This window comes from Macrotis lagotis, chromosome 8, assembly GCF_037893015.1.
Source record: "Macrotis lagotis isolate mMagLag1 chromosome 8, bilby.v1.9.chrom.fasta, whole genome shotgun sequence".
Classification (NCBI taxonomy): domain Eukaryota; kingdom Metazoa; phylum Chordata; class Mammalia; order Peramelemorphia; family Peramelidae; genus Macrotis; species Macrotis lagotis.
In genome coordinates, this window is record NC_133665.1 from 60,876,609 (window position 1) to 60,895,352 (window position 18,744).

General features: G+C 46.8%; 3 protein-coding genes across 4 annotated transcripts; 2 read left to right on the forward strand and 1 right to left on the reverse strand.

Moving 5' to 3' along the window:
• Positions 1-2,164: 2,164 nt before the first annotated feature.
• On the forward strand, positions 2,165-9,470 carry CORO1A (coronin 1A). Its single transcript, XM_074197326.1, has 11 exons — positions 2,165-2,292; positions 4,222-4,420; positions 6,024-6,146; positions 6,528-6,657; positions 6,755-6,939; positions 7,121-7,240; positions 7,645-7,749; positions 7,880-8,025; positions 8,116-8,173; positions 8,492-8,707; positions 8,965-9,470. The coding sequence occupies exons 2-11, from the start codon at positions 4,223-4,225 to the stop codon at positions 9,067-9,069; spliced, it is 1,386 nt and encodes a 461-aa protein (XP_074053427.1). The 5' UTR covers positions 2,165-2,292; position 4,222; the 3' UTR covers positions 9,070-9,470.
• Positions 9,471-11,778: 2,308 nt separating this feature from the next.
• BOLA2B (bolA family member 2B) lies at positions 11,779-13,437 on the reverse strand. Of its 2 annotated transcripts, XM_074197329.1 has the most exons (4): positions 13,176-13,437; positions 12,946-13,043; positions 12,736-12,866; positions 11,779-12,471 (listed from the first exon to the last, which is right to left on the reverse strand). In XM_074197329.1, the coding sequence occupies exons 1-3, from the start codon at positions 13,236-13,238 to the stop codon at positions 12,767-12,769; spliced, it is 261 nt and encodes an 86-aa protein (XP_074053430.1). In that variant the 5' UTR covers positions 13,239-13,437; the 3' UTR covers positions 11,779-12,471; positions 12,736-12,766. The 2 variants fall into 2 exon arrangements, with proteins under 2 accessions (XP_074053430.1, XP_074053429.1); XM_074197328.1 differs by having other exon boundaries at positions 11,779-12,866; positions 13,176-13,436.
• A 154-nt stretch (positions 13,438-13,591) lies between these two features.
• On the forward strand, positions 13,592-16,469 carry SLX1A (SLX1 homolog A, structure-specific endonuclease subunit). Its single transcript, XM_074197327.1, has 6 exons — positions 13,592-13,987; positions 14,265-14,316; positions 14,415-14,729; positions 14,835-14,962; positions 15,056-15,146; positions 15,425-16,469. Exons 1-6 carry the CDS (start codon positions 13,791-13,793, stop codon positions 15,452-15,454), a joined length of 813 nt encoding a protein of 270 aa, XP_074053428.1. The 5' UTR covers positions 13,592-13,790; the 3' UTR covers positions 15,455-16,469.
• Positions 16,470-18,744: the final 2,275 nt, after the last annotated feature.

Below are 18,744 nucleotides of genomic sequence, written 5' to 3' on the forward strand. Positions count from 1 at the left end.
ATCCAATTTTAACATAAAATTACCAAATCACAAAGGACAATCATGTTCTATACAATATAAGTATGAGACTAGTCCACCTAGCCCTAGAGGGTAGCCTGAGCAAAAATCTCTTCAGAGACCTCCAGAAAAATAGATTGGAGATACTACTGGAGAAATTAATGTTAGACTTTGTAAAAACCTTCCTGGCTGTGATGGAATGACTGAATGAGGGTAGTATGTGAAGTGGTAACTTTATCTCTCAGCATACAAATTCTCCTGTTTAATCAGAAATATCCATCGGAGAGATGGAGTGGGGGTTGGGGAGGTAGATGGCAGCTAGAGATGAAAGTTATTCCTCCTTCAACCTTCTTCCAAAAAAGTTCAGGAGCCTCTTCCTTCTTAAATAGTTCTTCACTCACTCAACAAACATTTTTTAAAAATTTTATTTATTTATTTATTTATTTTGAATTTTAAAATTTTCCCCCTAATCTTGCTTCCCTCCCCACACCCCCCACAGAAGGCAGTCTTTACATTGTTTCCATGGTATACATTGATCTAAGTTGAATGTGATGAGAGAAATCATATCCTTAAGAGAAAAAAAGTATAAGAAATAGCAAAATTACATAAGATAATTTTTTTTAATTAAAGGTAATAGTTTGTAGTCTTTGTTTAGACTCTACAGTTCTTTCTCTGGATACAGATGGTATTCTCCATTGCAGATACCCAAAATTGTCCCTGACTGTTGCACTGATGGAATGAGCAAGTCCATCAAGGTTGATCATCACCCCCATGTTGCTGTTAGGGTATACAGTGTTCTTCTGGTTCTGCTCATCTTGCTCAACATCAGTTCATGCAAATCCTTCCAGGCTTCCCTGAATTCCCATCCCTCCTGGTTTCTAATAGAACATACCATAACATACATATACCACAATTTGTTTGGTTATTTCCCAATTGATGGACATTCACTCAGTTTCCAATTCTTTGCCACCACAAACAGGGTTGCTATGAGTATTTTTGTACAAGTGATGTTTTTACCCTTTTGCATGATCTCTTCGGGGTATAGACCCAGTAGTAGTATTGCTGGATCAAAGGGTATGTACATTTTTGTTGCCCTTTGGACATAATTCCAAATTGCTCTCCAAAAAGGTTGGATGAGTTCACAGCTCCACCAACAATGCATTAGTGTCCCAGATTTCCCACATCCCTTCCAATTTTGATCATTGTCCTTTCTGGTCATATTGGCCAGTCTCTGAGAGGTGTGAGGTGGTACCTCAGAGATGCTATAATTTGCATTTCTCTAATAAGTAGTGATTTAGAGCAATTTTTCATATGACTATGGATAGCTTTGATTTCCTCACCTGTAAATTGCCTTTGTATATCCCCTGACCATTTGTCAACTGGGGAATGACTTTCAACAAGCATTTATTAGGAGCTTTTGGTGTACAAGATTCCCAGATTTTGGAATTAGTTGCTTTCTCTTTCTCATCAAGTCAGTAGCAGAGACCTAGAAATTGGTATTTTGACAATGCACTCCATTGTACAAAACCCTATGAGCTCAAGAAGTAGCTAGGTCAGGGGAGTGGTGGAATGCAAATATTCTAATAGAAGCAAAGAAGGGTTTGAAGGTGCCTGCCCCCTACTTCATGCGGGAGACTGAACAGGTCTACCAGGAGACTGATAAGAGAGCTAAGAGCCTGAGATCCAAGGGAGTCAAATTGGGCCGTGAAAGAGGAGAGAGAAGTGCTCCTTGCATTTGGACATTAAAAACATGAAATTGTGAGGCAGTGTGGTGAAGCCGAAAGGACCTGGATTTGTAGAGTCCTTGGGTCTAAATTCTAAACCTAGCTGCTGTCTATTCCTATTAACATCTCTGGGCTCAGTTTCCTCATTAGTAAGAGAGGCTTACTCTAAGGCCCCTTCGGGTTCAGGATGGAGGATCATTTGTAACGGGACTGAGCATCTCCAAGCAGCCCCACTGAAAAATGGGGGGGGGGGGCCGTCTCCCGGCAGCCCACCGGCGCCTCCTCTCCATCTCCGCCACTCTCCAGTTGAACTTTGCCTGAGGCAGGTTGGGGGGACCCGAGATCTAAAGACAGTTAAAGGCATAGTGGGCGTGTCCCATTGAATAGTCCTGCCCCCTTCCCTCCCCAAAGGGGTGCTGCCGTTCTTAAAGGGGCCGGGCTAAGCCGTCTGCTTCTCATTCATTGTCTTGACAGGAGCATCCTTTGCCGGGCGGGTGGTGTCTCCCAGGCTCCGACTTCAGCTCCTTCCTCCTCAACAGGCCTGGCCTCCCTGGATCTCAATTTACATCAGGTGAGGCTAAGGGACTTGGGGAGAAGAGAGGATGCATCTACAGGGGAGGCTTGGAGGGTCTGGGTACCCACCCACCTACCAGCCACCTGTGGGTGTGGGTTTGAGTGTGGGAGAAATGTAGGCTGTGGGGACAGAAGAGATGTCAGAGTTATATGCCCACCCCGAGTATTTGTGGGCCTGTCCTCTGCTTGACTATTTCTGTGTCGGTGTGGGTGGGGTGTCTTAAGAGCATTCATTGCCAGCGCTGGATCACTGTAGAGGTCGAGTTGGGGGGATGGGAAGGGAGGAGCTTGTGGGTGAGAATCTGAGTTCCATCCCCACCCCCACCCCCTCACATCACCCCTGGAAGAGTCCATGGGAGCAGGCCTGAGAACATGGGAGGTGTTTGGCTGACGGATAAGCAGAACACTCAGAACTGGGAGACAGGAAGAGGTTTCAGAGAAAAACAAGAAAACCCTAAGTTCCCCTTTCTGTGGTTTCTGGGCCCTGTAGGGTACCTGGGGTAGAAAGGGGGACTGGGTGGGGCAGCAGCTTCCTGCCCTACCCTCCCCCACCCAAAAAATCCCATCAAATCAGCCTAGGCAGGTTCAGGTCAGGAACTCATCTTCCCTAAACCAGAGGCAGACGATTAGGGTCCTCTACATAGAGTCAGAGGGATGGGTGGGAAGGTGGTCAAGATCCAGGACAGCAGCAGCTCTTTTGTACCCTTCCACCCACGGCTCTTCTGCTGAGGGGCACACAACCTGTTGCCCTTGCTGCCTATATACCAGCCTGTGCCCAGGTTCTTTCAGCTCAGGCCTGGAATTCTCAACTTCCCTCCCCAGTGAGGCCTAGTTTGCTAAAGCAGAGCATCTCAGGAAGAGGATGGAGATCTGGGATCATGGGGTATATGGGGTTTAAGGAGAGAAGCCTTTGTATGTCTATCCCCACTTTGGACTGAGTCTGTGGTGTAAGGATTTGGGGATAAGGGAAAGGCTGAAGCCAAAGGCTGTGGGTGAGGTCTCAGCCTCAGCCGGTTCTGAACCTTGTCTGGTCCAGTGATGGAGGAGCTTTTCCCAGTAGAGGAGGATCTAAAAGGAACAAGTATCAGATGTAAAGGAAGCTTGGCTTCTCCTTTGTGTCTATCCTTCATGGCCTCCCAGGAGGGTACCTGCATCCTCTGAGCCTCTGGTCTCCAGGGGAACAGGAGAGGGGCATAGCAACACAAGGGAGCACATTTCTAGAAACATGTCTACTTGGAACAGGAAGGGACCTGCAAAAGCTCTCCTTACTCCTCCCTGGCCGTGGTCTTCATTCAAATCCACAGATTACCGACTTTTGTGCAGGTTTTCTTGTACTAGATGCTCTGAGAGATGGAAAGATACATGAATACGAACCTATCTCTGCTCTCATGCAGGATAGTCAAGTCAGGAAGATGAGGCATGAAATGATAATTAACAAATACCAGATGATGCATAAATGCCAACTGAGGAGGAGCTCAGACAGCAACATGATGTAGGAGTTGAGGAAAGAAAAATCACTGTGCAGCCCATGTGTGCAGATGGAGAGTGGGGAGATGTCAGGCAGAGGGGCAGCTCGTATACATAGACATGCCAGTGAATGGAGTAGAGCCCAGGGACTCTGCAGCAGGCATTGTCTCTAGGGAATTCATGGGAAATAAAGGCTAGAAAGGTAAGCTCACAGAATTTGAACTTGATTCAGTAGTCAAGAGGGAACTGTGGAGGGTTTCTGAATTGTAGGGGAAAGTAATAGGAATTTTAAAACTAATGTGGGAGCATGGTCTGGAAGAGGGAAGACTGGAAGCAGAGAGATCAGTAAGGAGGCTGCTTTTTTAAGCTCATTTTCTATGATGGGGTGAAGCTGGAAGAAAATGGGAAGCTCACAAGGACCCCCTCTGAGTCTCTTTCCTTATGTCCCTCCCCCCCCCAGGATGAGCCGACAGGTGGTCCGAAGCAGCAAGTTCCGACATGTATTTGGGCAACCAGCCAAGGCTGACCAGTGTTATGAGGATGTTAGAGTCTCCCAGACCACTTGGGACAGTGGATTCTGTGCTGTCAACCCCAAGTTTATGGCCTTGATCTGTGAAGCCAGTGGGGGTGGGGCTTTTCTGGTGCTGCCCCTGACCAAGGTAATTCTGGGAGATGGGAGAAAGAAAAGGACAAACCTTCCATGGGAAAGGGGATAGGTAATAAAGGCACCTTCAGTGGTAAGGAAATATCCTTAACCCATGGTTTTAGAATCCTGCAATTTTAGAACTTTAAGAGAGGTGAGAGATCTCGCCCAACTTGCTTACCTGTCCATGGTCACAGTTATTTAGTGATTTAGTTCTAGACCCTGTCTCCTAATTCCCAATCTTTTCACTTTCTTCCTTTTCTTCAGGTGGTCTCACCTGAAGGACATCACATAGGGGAAGGAAGGCTCCACAATGGATCAGAGAAAAGTTAAAGGGCTAAGAGAGAGTACTTTAGGAAATCAGGTCAAAGAGACAGAAACACCTTCCCCTCCCCATATCATAATCTATGGATCAGCTGCTCTTCTGCTGCCCATGGGCTCCCATAAGGGCCTACTGGGGACTGGGGGGGGGGGAGTTAGCTTATGGGAATTGCTCTGCCTGGTCCAACAGCCCAACCTCCATCTTCAGCCTTGCTTCTGCAACTTGGTCTAGAGGGTGGGAGTAGTCTGAAGTCTGAGGTTGTTACCTTAAATGGGCTGATGAAGACAAGCAGAAGAGGAAGTGGTTTTGGGTGCTAAGAACTCAGCCCCTGGCTTCCCCCACCCAACTCTCCACTCCGGAAACCCTGCTCAGTTTGCAGCCCCCGGAAGAAAGGCCCTATTTCCAAACCTCCTGTACCTTGTTTTAGGCTAGAGGGTACAGTGTAGGGAGTTTAAGCACCTTAGTTCTTTCCTTCTTCAATAGCAATCCACCCCTCACCAGAGTGTTCCTCCTACAAGCCCATTACTCTAGCTTCAAGTTTCCAGTTCTTTCTCTGGCTTCTTCCCCTCTCCCAACTTCCCTTCTCAAATCTCCCCCACAAAGAAGAGAGAGAAGCCCCTACTCTTCAGGGAAAAAGATAAACTAGAAAATGATACTTTCCCCTCACTATCCACTATCCTAGGGAGAGAATGGAAGACCCATCCTTACCTTCAATGGCTCTCAAGAATATGGTGGGATGGAAGGAACTAGGAGAAATTCTAAAAAAAAATCTGAACTGGAAAGTACCTTAGAAATCCTTTACTTCATCCTTTTCATTTGATAAATGAGGACACCAAGAGGAAACATGTATCACACATCTGCTGAGTGGCAGAACTGGGTCCTGAATCTCCGGTCCAGTATTCTTTCAACTACCTTAATGATTCCCCCCTTGCTTGGACATTCTCTCCCATCCATTATCTATCAACTCATACATCCAGTTCCTTTTACAAAATAATCTGTGAACAACCAGCATGACAGCAAAAGAAGCCTTACATTTTTCTCCTTTTTCCTACATGAACATACAAGCACAGCTCTGTTTCTCCCACCATTGCTATACCTGCCTGCCCAAGAGAGCCCTTTAGTGTTTTGGATTACCTCCACTTTCCTCTTTTCTTCAATTCTAGAAGTGGGAGGAAGAGAAATACGGAGGATATTACTCCATAGTAGAGGTTCTATAGCACAGAGAGTGTCAAGGCTAGGCTCCAGGTTGGTCTGATGCAGGGTAGTCTGACCTCCTCCCTGACCTCCTATCTCTCAGACTGGCAGGGTAGACAAGAATGTGCCCACCGTCTGTGGCCACACAGCTCCTGTTCTGGACATTGCCTGGTGTCCCCACAATGACAACGTCATTGCCAGTGGCTCTGAGGACTGCATGGTCATGGTGAGTTGGGGCAGCTAGAAAAAGAAGGCACAGGGGAGGAGATGGGAACCTGAGGGAGGTGTCACAGAGTCTAAGGAACTGAGGGAAAGAGACAATGGAGAGGCAGATGAATCTGTGTGGGTCCCTCTTTAGAGTAGAAAAGAGGGGTGGCTAGGTGGCGCAGTGGATAGAACACGGGCCCTGGAGTCAGGAGTACCTTATTTCAAATCCAGCCTCAGACACTTAGTAATTACCTAGCTGTGTGGCCTTGGGCAAGCCACTTAACCCCATTTGCCTTGCAAAAACTTAAAAAAAAAATGCTATAGAGTAGAAGAAAGGGAGAAGGGAGTTGGCCACAAGGGAGGATGGGGTCAGAGAAAGCAGGATTCTTTGTCCTCTCAGGTGTGGGAGATTCCTGATGGGGGCTTGACCTTGCCTCTCCGGGAGCCAGTGGTTACACTAGAGGGGCATACCAAGCGAGTGGGCATTGTGGCCTGGCACCCAACTGCCCAAAATGTGCTTCTCAGTGCAGGTATGAGGGGAGCATGGGTCCGGGAACCATTCACTGTCATATGGAGGAGCACAGAGCATAGGGTGGAGCTTCTCATCCCCCTTGCCTTTCCTCACAGGTTGTGACAATGTGATCCTAGTGTGGGATGTGGGGACTGGGTCTGCTGTGCTGACCCTGGGTTCAGACATTCACCCAGACACCATCTACAGTGTGGACTGGAACCGAGATGGAGCTCTGCTCTGTACTTCCTGCCGGGACAAGCGGGTCCGGGTCATTGACCCCCGAAAGGGCACAGTTATAGCTGTGAGTAATCAAAGCTAGTGATGATTCTTTCCCTGATCCTTGCCTCCACCCACTAAAAGCATCCCTATGTTAAACAAGGGTCCTATTCCAGTGGGCAGGATTCATTATCCTATGACCCAAAGGGCCTCTCTTCTTTGGGTAAGCTTATCTTGACTCATCCCACCTAAAATATCCCCTTTAGGAGAAAGAGCGTCCTCACGAAGGGACTCGGCCAGTTCATGCTGTATTTGTATCAGAAGGAAAGATCCTTACCACAGGCTTCAGTCGAATGAGTGAGAGGCAGGTGGCCTTGTGGGACATGGTGAGTAAATTGCCTCTAGCAAAAATTGTGGGAAAGAAACGGGTTGAGAGTATGAGAGACTATCTTCCCCACTCTCAGGACTCTTATGAGGGAGGTGGATGTCACAAGAACAAGACAAAGGGAATGAAGGTTAGGGTTCAGCGCCTGGGAAGAGGCAACCAAAAGTCCTGGTTCTAGATACATCTATCAAGACATTTCATTCCTCTAGGTCTCAGCTTTCTTCTCTGTAAAACAATGGGCCTGGACTAGTTGACCTCTCATCTTGCTCAGCTCTTACATTATGGAAGCTCTTGTAGGGGTAGGATGGCAAGAGAGGCTCTTGGTTCTCCAAGAGATGGCTCCCTTGAGGACTGGTCCCATAGGGGCTGAAGGCTGAACCAGTTCCTATATTCATGTCCCTGCAGCAGAAACTGGATGAACCTCTGTCCCTGCAAGAACTGGACACAAGCAGTGGGGTCCTACTTCCCTTCTTTGACCCTGACACCAACATCGTCTACCTTTGTGGCAAGGTATGGATTCAGGGGTCTGGGGACTGAGTGGGAAAGTGGAGAGAAGGTGAAGGAGGACCTATTTGAGGAAGCCCTAGACCTTGGGAATGAGAATGTGATAATTCTTAGGGTATTTAACTCCCACCCCCAGGGGGACAGTTCCATCCGTTATTTTGAGATCACAGCAGAGGCCCCATTTCTGCACTACTTGTCCATGTTCAGCTCTAAGGAGTCCCAACGAGGGATGGGCTACATGCCCAAGCGGGGTCTGGAAGTCAATAAATGTGAGATTGCCAGGTGAGTTACCTTCCCTTGGCCTAGTCACCACTTTTTTCTTTACCCCAAGCCAACACTGACCATTAGCTCACCAAAAATATCTCCCTACAGATTCTACAAGTTACATGAGCGGAAGTGTGAGCCCATTGCTATGACTGTGCCTAGAAAGGTGAGATTCAAACTTGCCCCATACACCTTTACTGAGTTTCACATCCTCTTCCCTTGATCTTCTGGGTCCCATTCTCTGGGGACCAAGCCTTTTCACCCAGCTAGACAATGGGATGTCATAGATGAGGGGTCACCATCTCTATGAGGAAGGCTGTTGGGGAAGGGAAATGTCTGAGTCTTATAGCCAGGATATCAGTGATTTCATATGCAGGGTCACAGGGAGTAATTTTAGGATCTCTACCCCCAAAAGCCAGTAAGAAGCAAGCCTGTGTGAGGTACAACACCTTGACCCTATCATCTCTGCACTTTACTCCCACAGTCAGACCTTTTCCAAGAGGACCTGTACCCACCCACAGCTGGACCAGATCCTGCACTCACAGCTGAGGAGTGGCTGGGAGGCAAGGATGCGGGGCCCCTACTTGTGTCCCTCAAAGATGGCTATGTGCCCCCCAAGAGCCGGGAGCTGAGAATCAACAAGGGTCTGGATAGCGGCCGCAAACGTGGGACCACAGAGTCCAGTGCAGCCCCGAGCACGGTAAAAGGGGCTCTTCAAAGGGAGTTCAGATACACAGCTCAGCTCAGAGCAGGAAGGACTGAGGGTGAACAAGGAGTAGATAGAGCAAGACAGACAGGTATGGGAACCAGGTCAGAATAAGGAGAAACTAGGAGAGGATAAGAGGTCAGTCCTTGGGGGGAAAACTATGGGGTAAGGGTAGTGGAGTGCATTTTGTGGGGAGGAGAAAGAGGGGGGAATTGGCCCTCATCTGAACACTAGGCTGCCTCTTTTACCAGGAGGCTATGTCTCGGCTGGAAGAGGAGCTGCGGCAATTACGGGCCACAGTGCAGGAGCAGCAGAAGCGCCTCGATGAGCTGGAGGAGAAAATCGCAGGGAAGTAGCTTGGCCCTAGTACCTGAGACCTGGCTGGGCCCTGCCCCATGGGCAGAAGTCACTGGTTGAATTAAGCCCGTGAGGGCACCCTTCTCCCCCTCTCATATCCCCACACCTTATGGGATAGGGTAGGGTGGGCCTTAAAAGCAAAGAAAAATAAAATGGTTCTATTTTCTGATACCTCCTAGTCTCTCCTAATTCAAGCCCTTCAAAGTCTCATCACCTTTGTGACTCTGAAGGGAGGCTGGGATGCCTCACCTGGCAAAGATGAGGATATTCTGAGGGCCTGGACAAGACCCAAGAGCAAACATTCAACTTCCAGAGCTGAGATAGCCAATCAGATTTCAGCAGCCCCACCTACAAGTTCTGAGGATACAGATCAACTTCTGGGCAAAAAAAAGAAGCAAAGTTTTACCCTAAGTCCTTCCCATAAGTCTGCCTAAGTCACATTTGTCTCAGGGAAGAGAAGTGATCTTTAATGATTTTGCTACTGAATGTGGTGCAGGTTCCTAAAAGGTCAGAAGAGGAAGCATGCATCTGAAAGATAGTTGGCCTGACCTCTCATTTCACAGATGGGAGACCCAGGGAAAGTGATTTATGTTCCCATATTAATTTGCAGATCTAGGGTTAGAATCCAGGTGTCCTGACTCATAACTCAATGCTTTTCAGTCACACCATGCTGTCATGACCAATTTATTTGAAGACTGATGTAAAAACCTATTCCTTTTTTTCCAGCTGCTTAACTATTATCCCTTCCCTTGACTGCAGCACTCTAAGAAGTCATTCATTTATTCTAATTACATTATCAAGTATTTTAGAAATTCTCCCTGGGGACTGCCTTTAGAGCCCAAGGATATTCTTTTGGGTATCTTCAAGCATATTGCTTATGCTCTGAAAGTAGGTTGATTTCTGGAAAGTGCTGAGCCATTTAGAGCCAAATCAGACAAGGCAGGTGGGCAGGAGGTTGAAGGAATTTTATTTTTGGTCAGAAATGAAAAGCAATGATAAGGTACTAAAATGGGTTTCCTTCTACAGAGTATAAACTCAGATTTTGAGATCACAGCAGAGGCTCCATTTCTGCACTTCTAAGGAATCCAGTGGGGTCTCAAAAGTGGATCTTAAACCCATCTATTCTAGCCCCCAACTAGATAAGAATATCCTCCATGACACAAACTGATCAGGGACCACCTAGCTTCAAGAATAGAAGCATTTCCTCCTAAGGCAGCCCATTCCATTTCTGAATAGCCCTAAATGGTAAGAAATTTCTCCTGACCTCAAACCGAAGTAATCTCTCTACATCTGATCCCTCTAGTGCTAAGAACAAGTCTGATTAATCACTTCAAATACTTGGAGATATCACCTATTCCACCTCCCCCCATCTTCATTTCCTTCAACTGATTCCCAAAGCATGGCCTCAAAATCTTCACCATCCAAGTTGAAATTCTGCTGTTGACCAGCCCATATGTTTCCATCTTCTCCACAAGAGGTATCATGGAAGACTTTTTAAGTGCTTTGCTAAAACATAGGCAAACTATATCTATCACATTTCCTTAACCTCAGCAAGCCTGACAAAAATAGAGAATAAAGCTAGTCTGGCTTGATCGGTTGTTCTTTGGGAGTCAGGTTGACTCCTTGTGATCTCTGCTTTCTTTTTTAGATATTCACTAACCATCCCATTAATAATTTTAGAATTTCTCCAGTAATCAAAAGCAAGGTGAATGGTTTATGTGTGTCACACACACAATTTTGAGAAACATTCCTGTAAAATGACAGTGGGATTAGATAATCTCTTAAAAGTCCTTTCTGGCATGCCAAGAATATGTATTATCTCCCAAAAGGGCTGATTTGAAAAATAGTATGTTGGGCCATATGAGCCCTGAGATGTCTTGTCCGTCAAACAATTAACCTTACATTTGGTTAACAATGAGGAGTTGAAAGCTTTTAGCATGAGGCAACAGGCTAGGAGTTCTGTGAGGGACTCATCTCAAATCTCAAGTGTACAGGGTCAGTTCATACCCAGTTCTCAGGTCTCAGTACACAGCAAGTAAGTACTTAGTTCTTTCTATACCTATTTCTATCAATCCTTGGTATTGAAAGCACATTGGGTCTAGAATCAGAGAACTTGAGTTTGAAGCTTGACTTTGGCACTGCTTCACCATGTGACTTTGGGTAAAGTGACATCACCAGAAGTTCATAAAATGAACTACATCTAAACTAGATAAACTTTAAAGTCCCTTCCAGTTCCCCATCTCAAAGCAGTTTCTAAACTTGGTAATATACAAGTAGAAGTGTCTCCCAGCTGTCTCAAGTCAGGAATCTTCTAGAAAGAGCATGGGTTAATGATTCACTGTGCCCACCAGTTTTAAAAATCCATGTGGTAGTAACAGTTAACATTTATAGAGCATTTGCAAAGTGTTTTACATATTTCATTTGATCCTCACAACCATCTTCTGAGGTACTATTATCCCCATTTTACAGATAAAGAAATTGAGGACAAGGGAGGTTCTGATCTGCCCAGGAGGCCAGGTCTTTCTGATTCAAACTTGAGCTTTCTCCATCCCCAGATCACCCAGAAAGACTTTTCAATCTTATTTTGTTCTTTTATTTTCACATTACTTTTAAAGAGTAAAAAAAGTGGGAGGGTGGAGAAGCAGCTCAGCAAAACTCGCCAACACAGCAAGGAGGTCCATTTTCTCAATTCTTTTTTTTTTTAAGGATTTTGCAAGGCAAATGAGGTTAAATGGCTTGCCCAAGGCCACACAGCTAGGTAATAATTAAGTGTCTGAGGTCCTCCTGATTCTAGGGCTGGTGCTCTATCCATTGCAGCCACCTAGCAGCCCCTCAATTCTTCCTGAGGGGCAAGTCTGGAGGGTTCTTTAAAAAAAGATTTTCCTTATCATATGCTAATGAAATACTTGGAACTGGGAGTGGTTTAGGGTCTGAGAAGGTGGTGTTTGTAACAGTAGGATGAAGCACCGTTTGGTGGAAATGAGCAGAACTCTCTCTTCGGGATGGTAGTATGGGGCAAAGAAAAGAAGTCTATTGAGTCAGGAGGCCTGGGTCCTAGTTGTGACTATTAACCTGCTTCATGATAACACCCTTCTGCCTTCCAAGATCTTTTCTCTCCCTGGGTATGTTCTCTCTTTAAATAATGGTTTAGGGTAGATAGTTTCTATGGCGGCTTTCAGTTCTGTCAGGCTATGCATAATTCAAAGACAGTGAAAGAGAAAAGCCTGGTCCCTCCACCACTCCATTCAAAAGGAGAACTGTCAGGAGGCCTCATAGTTCCCAGAGCTGTTACAGCATTAGGAAACCAAGCATGCGATTTCTGCGGTACAGGGAACTTCCCTTGAGTCTTCAGCCTTCTCAGAGAGCTGGGGAATCCCTGCTGAGGTTATTTTTCTTGATACCTGTTAAGTTTGAGAAAATAAACCAGGGAGGAGCTGGACTGGAGGTAATCCCCTGGCAGGTGGTCTGGGAGGGGGACATGGATGACTTGTCATAGCAACCTGGAAAGCACCCAACACCGTCCCCTGGCCTCGGCAGCATCCCTCTGAGGGGCCGGTCAGAGTCGCAGAACCAGAGCCAGGAGGGACCCGACAACCGAGGCCCAGAGGGGGAGGGGGCGCCAAAGGGGGCAAAGGGGCCGGATCGGGCGGGGGAGACACACGGACCAGGGGCTTCGTGTCGGAATGCGGAGCCGCCTCACTTCTGCCGCTCCTTGTCCCACTGCTCGGGGGTCAGGGTCTTCTGCTCCAGCGCGTGGATGTGCGGCAGCTCCTCGGCCAGGCACGAGTTCACCAGTCTGGGGGGAGCCAAGGCGGGGTCAGGGGTCACTGCCCCGGGGAACTCGGGGGGCCGGGGCGGGGCGACCTCCCACTCACCTGTGTCTCTGCAGCAGGGGCTTTCCTTGGAACTTGGAGGAGACCACGAGGACTCGGAAACTAGCGGCGCAGCGCGAGGCCGTCGTGTCCTCCACCTCCTGCCCGAGGCGGGAAGGGTTAACGGGGGGCACCTCCACCTCCTCCTCCTCCTCCCTGACCTCCCCTTCGCCCCCACCAGAGCCCCCGGGGCCGCCTGTGGGGGGGAGGGGGTGGACCCGCCCCGCGCTCACCACGTGTTCCGCTTCCAGTTCCCGCAGGAGCTTCTCCCGGAGGCACTCGGCACTCAGCTCCATCTCGGCTACCGAATCCCAGCCCGCCCCCAGGGCCCTGAGCCGGGGCCTCTTCCGCCCACACTTGTCGCACTTCCGGGAGATGCCGTTCGACGAGAAACTTCCGCCCTTACGACGCCGCTCTCGCTTTGTCTCCCCGGCCCCGTACCGTTCATTTCCGCCCTTAGTTCGTTGCCGTCCCAGGTCCGTAACTTCCGGTTACATATTACCCCCTCCCCCCCCCCGCAGCCCCCACGACCCACCATTCTGCCTTCCAATAACCTTCAGCCAACCGGAGCCCGTGTTTGGACCACACCGGAAGTTCCGGCGCTGAACTGTGTTCGATGTGGGCTCCAAGTTCTTTTCAGAACGGTTCCCTGTGCTTGTATTTCCGGGCCTGGTTTCGACACCGGGGTCGTATTCCGGTGAGGGCTCCCCTCCCCGGGAACGAAGCCAAGGCCGGCCTATGTCTGCTTCTGCATCCGAGGCTTCGGAAAAACCGCTCCACGGCCATGACAGCGACGCCCTGGCTTCCGGGCTGCCCCTGATCCCTTTCCCGCCCGCTCACGGAGAACAATGGGGCCGGCGGAAGCCTCTCGGGCGGTGAAGAAGCCGCAGCCGTTCTTCGGGGTCTACCTCCTCTACTGTCTCAATCCCAAATACCGAGGCCGCGTCTACGTGGGCTTCACCGTGAATCCGTCCCGGCGGGTCCAGCAGCACAATGCCGGGCGCAAGAAGGGAGGGGCGTGGAGGACGAGCGGGCGAGGCCCATGGTAACGGGGCCCTTGGTAACGGGGACCATGGCAACGGGGACTCTGGTAACAGGGACCATAGTAACGGGGCCCTTGGTAACGGGGACCATAGTAACGGGGACCATGGCAACGGGGCCCTTGGTAACAGGGACCATGGCAACGGGGCCCTTGGTAACGGGGACCATGGCAACGCGGCAGGGGCGGGGCCTCCAGCTCCGGGGGGGATGGGTGGGAGGGGGAGGGGAGGGGGCCTGCTGCCCCCGCCTCCCAGTCCCTGACTCCCTCGTGGTTCCCACAGGGAAATGGTGCTCATCGTCCACGGCTTCCCTTCGGACGTGGCTGCCCTTCGGGTAAGAAGGCCGGCGGGCGGCGGGGAGGGGGGCAGGGCGGGCAGGGAGGGCAGCCTCGGGACCGTGCCACCCTGCCCCTATCTCTCTCTCTCCTTCAGTTTGAGTGGGCCTGGCAGCACCCGGCCTCCTCCCGGCGGCTGGCGCACGTAAGTGGCAAAGCCCGGAAGGAGGGCCCCTTTTGCTTCCACCTTCGGGTCCTGGCCCAGATGCTGCAGGCGGCCCCCTGGAATCGGTTGCCCCTCACCCTGCGTTGGCTACGGCAGGAATTCCAGCAGGAACTCAGCCCTCCGCCTCCCCAGCACATGCCTCTTGCTTTTGGGCCTTTGCCACCAGGCCCCTCTCAGAGGGGAAGGAAAGGGGGAGACCAAGAAGCAGAGGAGGTCTTGTGCTCTCTGTGCCAACAGCTAGTGCAGGTGAGACAGTTCAGGCTTTTCCAAGGTGTGCCTGAGGGGAAAGCCCCACTGGGCTAAGAGAGCCCTAAAAGGATCCTAACCCAGTTTCTCCTGTCCAACCGGCAGGATAAGGGTGGGCCCCTTTGCTGTCCTTACCCCAACTGTCTATTGAATGCTCATGTCATCTGCCTCGCTAAAGAATTCCTGCAAGAGGAGCCTCAACAGCTTCTGCCCCTGAAGGGCTGCTGTCCAGGGTGAGTCCAAAGTCTTGGAGCTGAGGAGAAAAATGGTTTATGTTCCTCTTCTATTCAGTCTCTCCTTTTGGCCCACTTCCTTTTTTTGTGTAGCTGCAAGAACACTTTGCTGTGGGGAGACCTGATCCGTCTTCACCAGGCATATCCTAGCAGTCTGGAGGAGGTGGAATCTGATCTTGAAGAGGTGAGAAATGTGTTTCTTCGTGCAGACTAATTCTCCCTCTTTTTTCATCCTTCTCTCTCTCTCTCTCTCTCTCTCTCTCTCTCTCTCTCTCTCTCTGCAAGGCAATGGGGTTAAGTGGCTTGCTCAAGGCCACACAGCTAGGTAATTATTAAGGTCTGAGGCCTTTGAACTCAGGAACTCCTGACTCCAGGGCTGGTGCTCTATCCACTATGCCACCTAGCCACCCCTCTCTTTTTTCATCCTAAGCCCAACTCTGACTCTCCCATTTATTTCCACAGATGCACTGGACGGATGAATTGAAGACTTAGCCATGGCTTTTCCTGCCTCGGCTCCTAATTTTATTTTTCACCTCCAGCTGGTTTGAAAGGATTTTTAATCATTTTTAATTTTCCAGATAGTTGGAAAGTTGGAAAAAGCTTGATTTGAAGTTATAAGAACAGGATTCAAATTTTAGCTCCAAAACTTAACAACTATATCATACTCGTACTGTAGAGTTAATGCTGCACTACTTGGGAGTAGGGGAAAAAAGGAAGATACCATCAATAAGGTCACAGAAAAAACAAATGTGTTGTATTGAACATGTTGTTGAGCCTGGAGGAGACAAAACAGTACAAAGGAGAGGAAAGCTGACTTGGGCTTTTCCCTACCTATATGGGAATGGAAGAATGGAAGCTCCTTGAGAGCAGGGATTTTCTCAATTTTCTATTTGTATCCCCAACACCTAACAGAGCTTAAGACAAAGTAACTATCTTAAACTCAATACTCTTTTATTCATTTATGAACTTTTGGTGATGTTTTCAGATTCCGGTTGAATATTAATCTTCAGGATTTGAGAATGAGAAATTGTAATGCTCAAAATCATGTTATTCTGTATTTTTAAAATATTTCTATTTACATGTTTTAAAACAATAATGAGTGGTCATAATAAAATCATTTTCTTTGAGGCTTATACTAAAGTTTAGGCTTATTGGAAACTATATATTGTTTAATTGGAAACTAATATATTGTTTAATGACAAGTATCTGTCAACAAGTTGACAAATTTCTGTAACTTTATTAAAATATTTCCAATATTACTGATAATCTCATCATTATGGATATCTAAAAGTTTTTGAGTAAGAATGATTGTCTAGTAATATTTTTTAAAAGTCTGTAATATTCAAATATTGGAAACACCTGTGAACATTATTGGGTAGCAGTCAAATAATGTAACATTGAGCTCTTCTTGCAAAGTTAACATTAAACAAAATCTGACAAAACTGCCAATTTAATAGGATTCAATTTTGCTTCCAAAACTTATTTCTTGGGATGCTACTTATATAAAATTTGTATAAATTATATTATGCTTTATGTAAACTTATTTATTTGCAAAAATGACTCCTTGTCAGCAACAGATAGGGCCATGAACTCATAACATGTCACACCAAGACTAATTAGATCTTGGCTACTTCTCTTGGATGTGTTCCTGTTCTGGTTTCTGGAATTATAGACCTTGACCTTTGATTCCATATTTCAGTGCTTTCTTCTTTCACTTTTGACTTCACTATCAGTAGATTTTTTTCAGTCAGTAATATCTTTTTGTTGATGATTAGCCTTTAATTTTCACAGGAGAATCATATTTTTTTCTGATAGCTCAAATAATCTTTTTCAGGATTTGGAAAAAAAGTATCTTACATAGAGACACTACACTCAATCAGTGATCATTTTTGAAGCACCTACAATGTGCCAGCACTATGCTAGATAGTGAGGATACAGATAACAAGAAAGATGCCTTCATGGACCTTGTATTTCTACCAAGGCAGAATGATCCCAACTCACTCTTCCAATTCCCCTCTCTGTCCTTGACATGATTATTCTTCTAGTCACCCCAAGATAGAAATTTTGGGGTTATATTTGACATCCTTATCTTGCATCCTAAGATGCATGATGATCCTTGCCAAATAAGCCTTGTCCTTTTCCTTCAATAATCCTTTTTCATAATCTTCCCTTGTTCCCATTTCTACTTCTACTTCCACCACCTTAGTCTAAACTCTCATTGCTTCACACATTATTTATTAGTAAAAGACTCTTAGCTGAATTCTCAGACTAGCACATTGGGACATTAGATCTCTGCTCATGGGGCCCTTATATAAGATTTTAATTCTAGTCTTATATCCCGAGAGGCATTCTCCACTCTACCCCTAGCCATCCACCTAATCACACATGGCATTTATCAAGTGCTGTACAAATGAAAAAGAATCTCTGATTTCAAGAAGCTTACATTTTAAAGGAAAGACAACACATATTGGGGAGTGTTGGTCATGAAGGAATATTTTAGTTTGGAAAATTGCAAGAAGAGAGGGTAACCATAGAGAATTGACTGACCTGTTCTTCCTTAAACACAAATCAATCATTCTCCTGTTTCAACATCTTCAATGATTCCCAGTTTATAAGATCCACCTTTCCAAATGTATTTCTCCTCTACTTTCTAAGATCTGGATCCCACAATGATCTTGGACAAATACACTGCCACCTTCTGAAAAAATGAGAGGGTTAAACTAGAAGCTCTATTACTCAGTAGTTCTGTGTATCTCCCTCTTACCTTTTCCCTTATCCATTGAGAAATCAAGAAAAATTAAACCTATTACAGATATGAGTAGTCAAGCAAAACAAATTCCCACATTACTCATGCCCAAAAGAAAAGAAAAAAACTAGCATGAAATTCTCAAACATGTCTCAGCTTGACTAGACTTGGACAATTCAGAACTGAAAATAAGACAGAATTAAAAACAAAAGGATATCAATCTATGATTACATACACACACATATACATAAACTACATTATTGATTTATGAGGGGGAGGGAAAAGGAGAAAAACATGGACCTAAAAATCTTACAAAAATGAATATTATAGGGGTGGCTAGGTGGTGCAGTGGATAAAGCAGCAGCCCTGGAGTCAGGAGTACCTGGTTTCAAATCCAGTCTCAGACATTTAATAATTACCTAGCTGTGTGGCCTTGGGCAAGCCACTTAACCCCATTTGCCTTGCAAAAACCTAAAAAAAAAAAGAATATTATAAGCTATCTTTACATGTAATTGGAAAAAAATTAAATTTTTAAAAATATTATGCTAGTTGCCACTATATGATTTTATTTCTGCTGTTTTGTGGGCAAGGACAAATCTCTTTAGCCTGTCAAAATTCTATAATTTTGTAGTTTATCTCATTCATGACATATGTCCTTCCAGACCTTTCCAATCTTCAGAGATCTTTTTCTCAGATGCTAGCATATCACTTACAGTTTGTATCATGCAGTTTAAAAGAATCCTATAAACATTGTCGTCTCCCCCCTTAAATATAAACTTCTTGAGATAATATCAAGCACAATGGCAACTGATTGATTCTGGACCCAATCATATAGTACAACCAACCAAGGTCACTAGGAAATGGAGGGACATCATCCTTTTGTTTTGTTTTGTTTTTTAGGTTTTTGCAAGGCAAACGGGGTTAAATGGCTTGCCCAAGGCCACACAGCTAAGTAATTATTAAGTGTCTGAGATCGGGTTTGAACCCAGGTACTCCTGACTCCAAGGCTGGTGCTTTATCCACTACACCACCTAGC

Excerpts from the sequence above, each read along its gene's own strand:
- CORO1A (XM_074197326.1), top strand. The coding sequence starts at position 4,223 with ATGAGCCGACAGGTGGTCCGAAGCAGCAAGTTCCGACATGTATTTGGG. Across the intron at positions 6,147-6,527 it reads CTGAGGACTGCATGGTCATG|GTGTGGGAGATTCCTGATGG; the intron begins GTGAGTTGGGGC and ends TTGTCCTCTCAG. Across the intron at positions 8,708-8,964 it reads CCAGTGCAGCCCCGAGCACG|GAGGCTATGTCTCGGCTGGA; the intron begins GTAAAAGGGGCT and ends CTCTTTTACCAG.
- BOLA2B (XM_074197329.1), bottom strand. The coding sequence starts at position 13,238 with ATGGAGCTGAGTGCCGAGTGCCTCCGGGAGAAGCTCCTGCGGGAACTG. Across the intron at positions 13,044-13,175 it reads AACTGGAAGCGGAACACGTG|GAGGTGGAGGACACGACGGC; the intron begins GTGAGCGCGGGG and ends CGCCTCGGGCAG. Across the intron at positions 12,867-12,945 it reads CCCCTGCTGCAGAGACACAG|ACTGGTGAACTCGTGCCTGG; the intron begins GTGAGTGGGAGG and ends GGCTCCCCCCAG.
- SLX1A (XM_074197327.1), top strand. The coding sequence starts at position 13,791 with ATGGGGCCGGCGGAAGCCTCTCGGGCGGTGAAGAAGCCGCAGCCGTTC. Across the intron at positions 13,988-14,264 it reads ACGAGCGGGCGAGGCCCATG|GGAAATGGTGCTCATCGTCC; the intron begins GTAACGGGGCCC and ends TGGTTCCCACAG. Across the intron at positions 14,317-14,414 it reads CGGACGTGGCTGCCCTTCGG|TTTGAGTGGGCCTGGCAGCA; the intron begins GTAAGAAGGCCG and ends TCTCTCCTTCAG.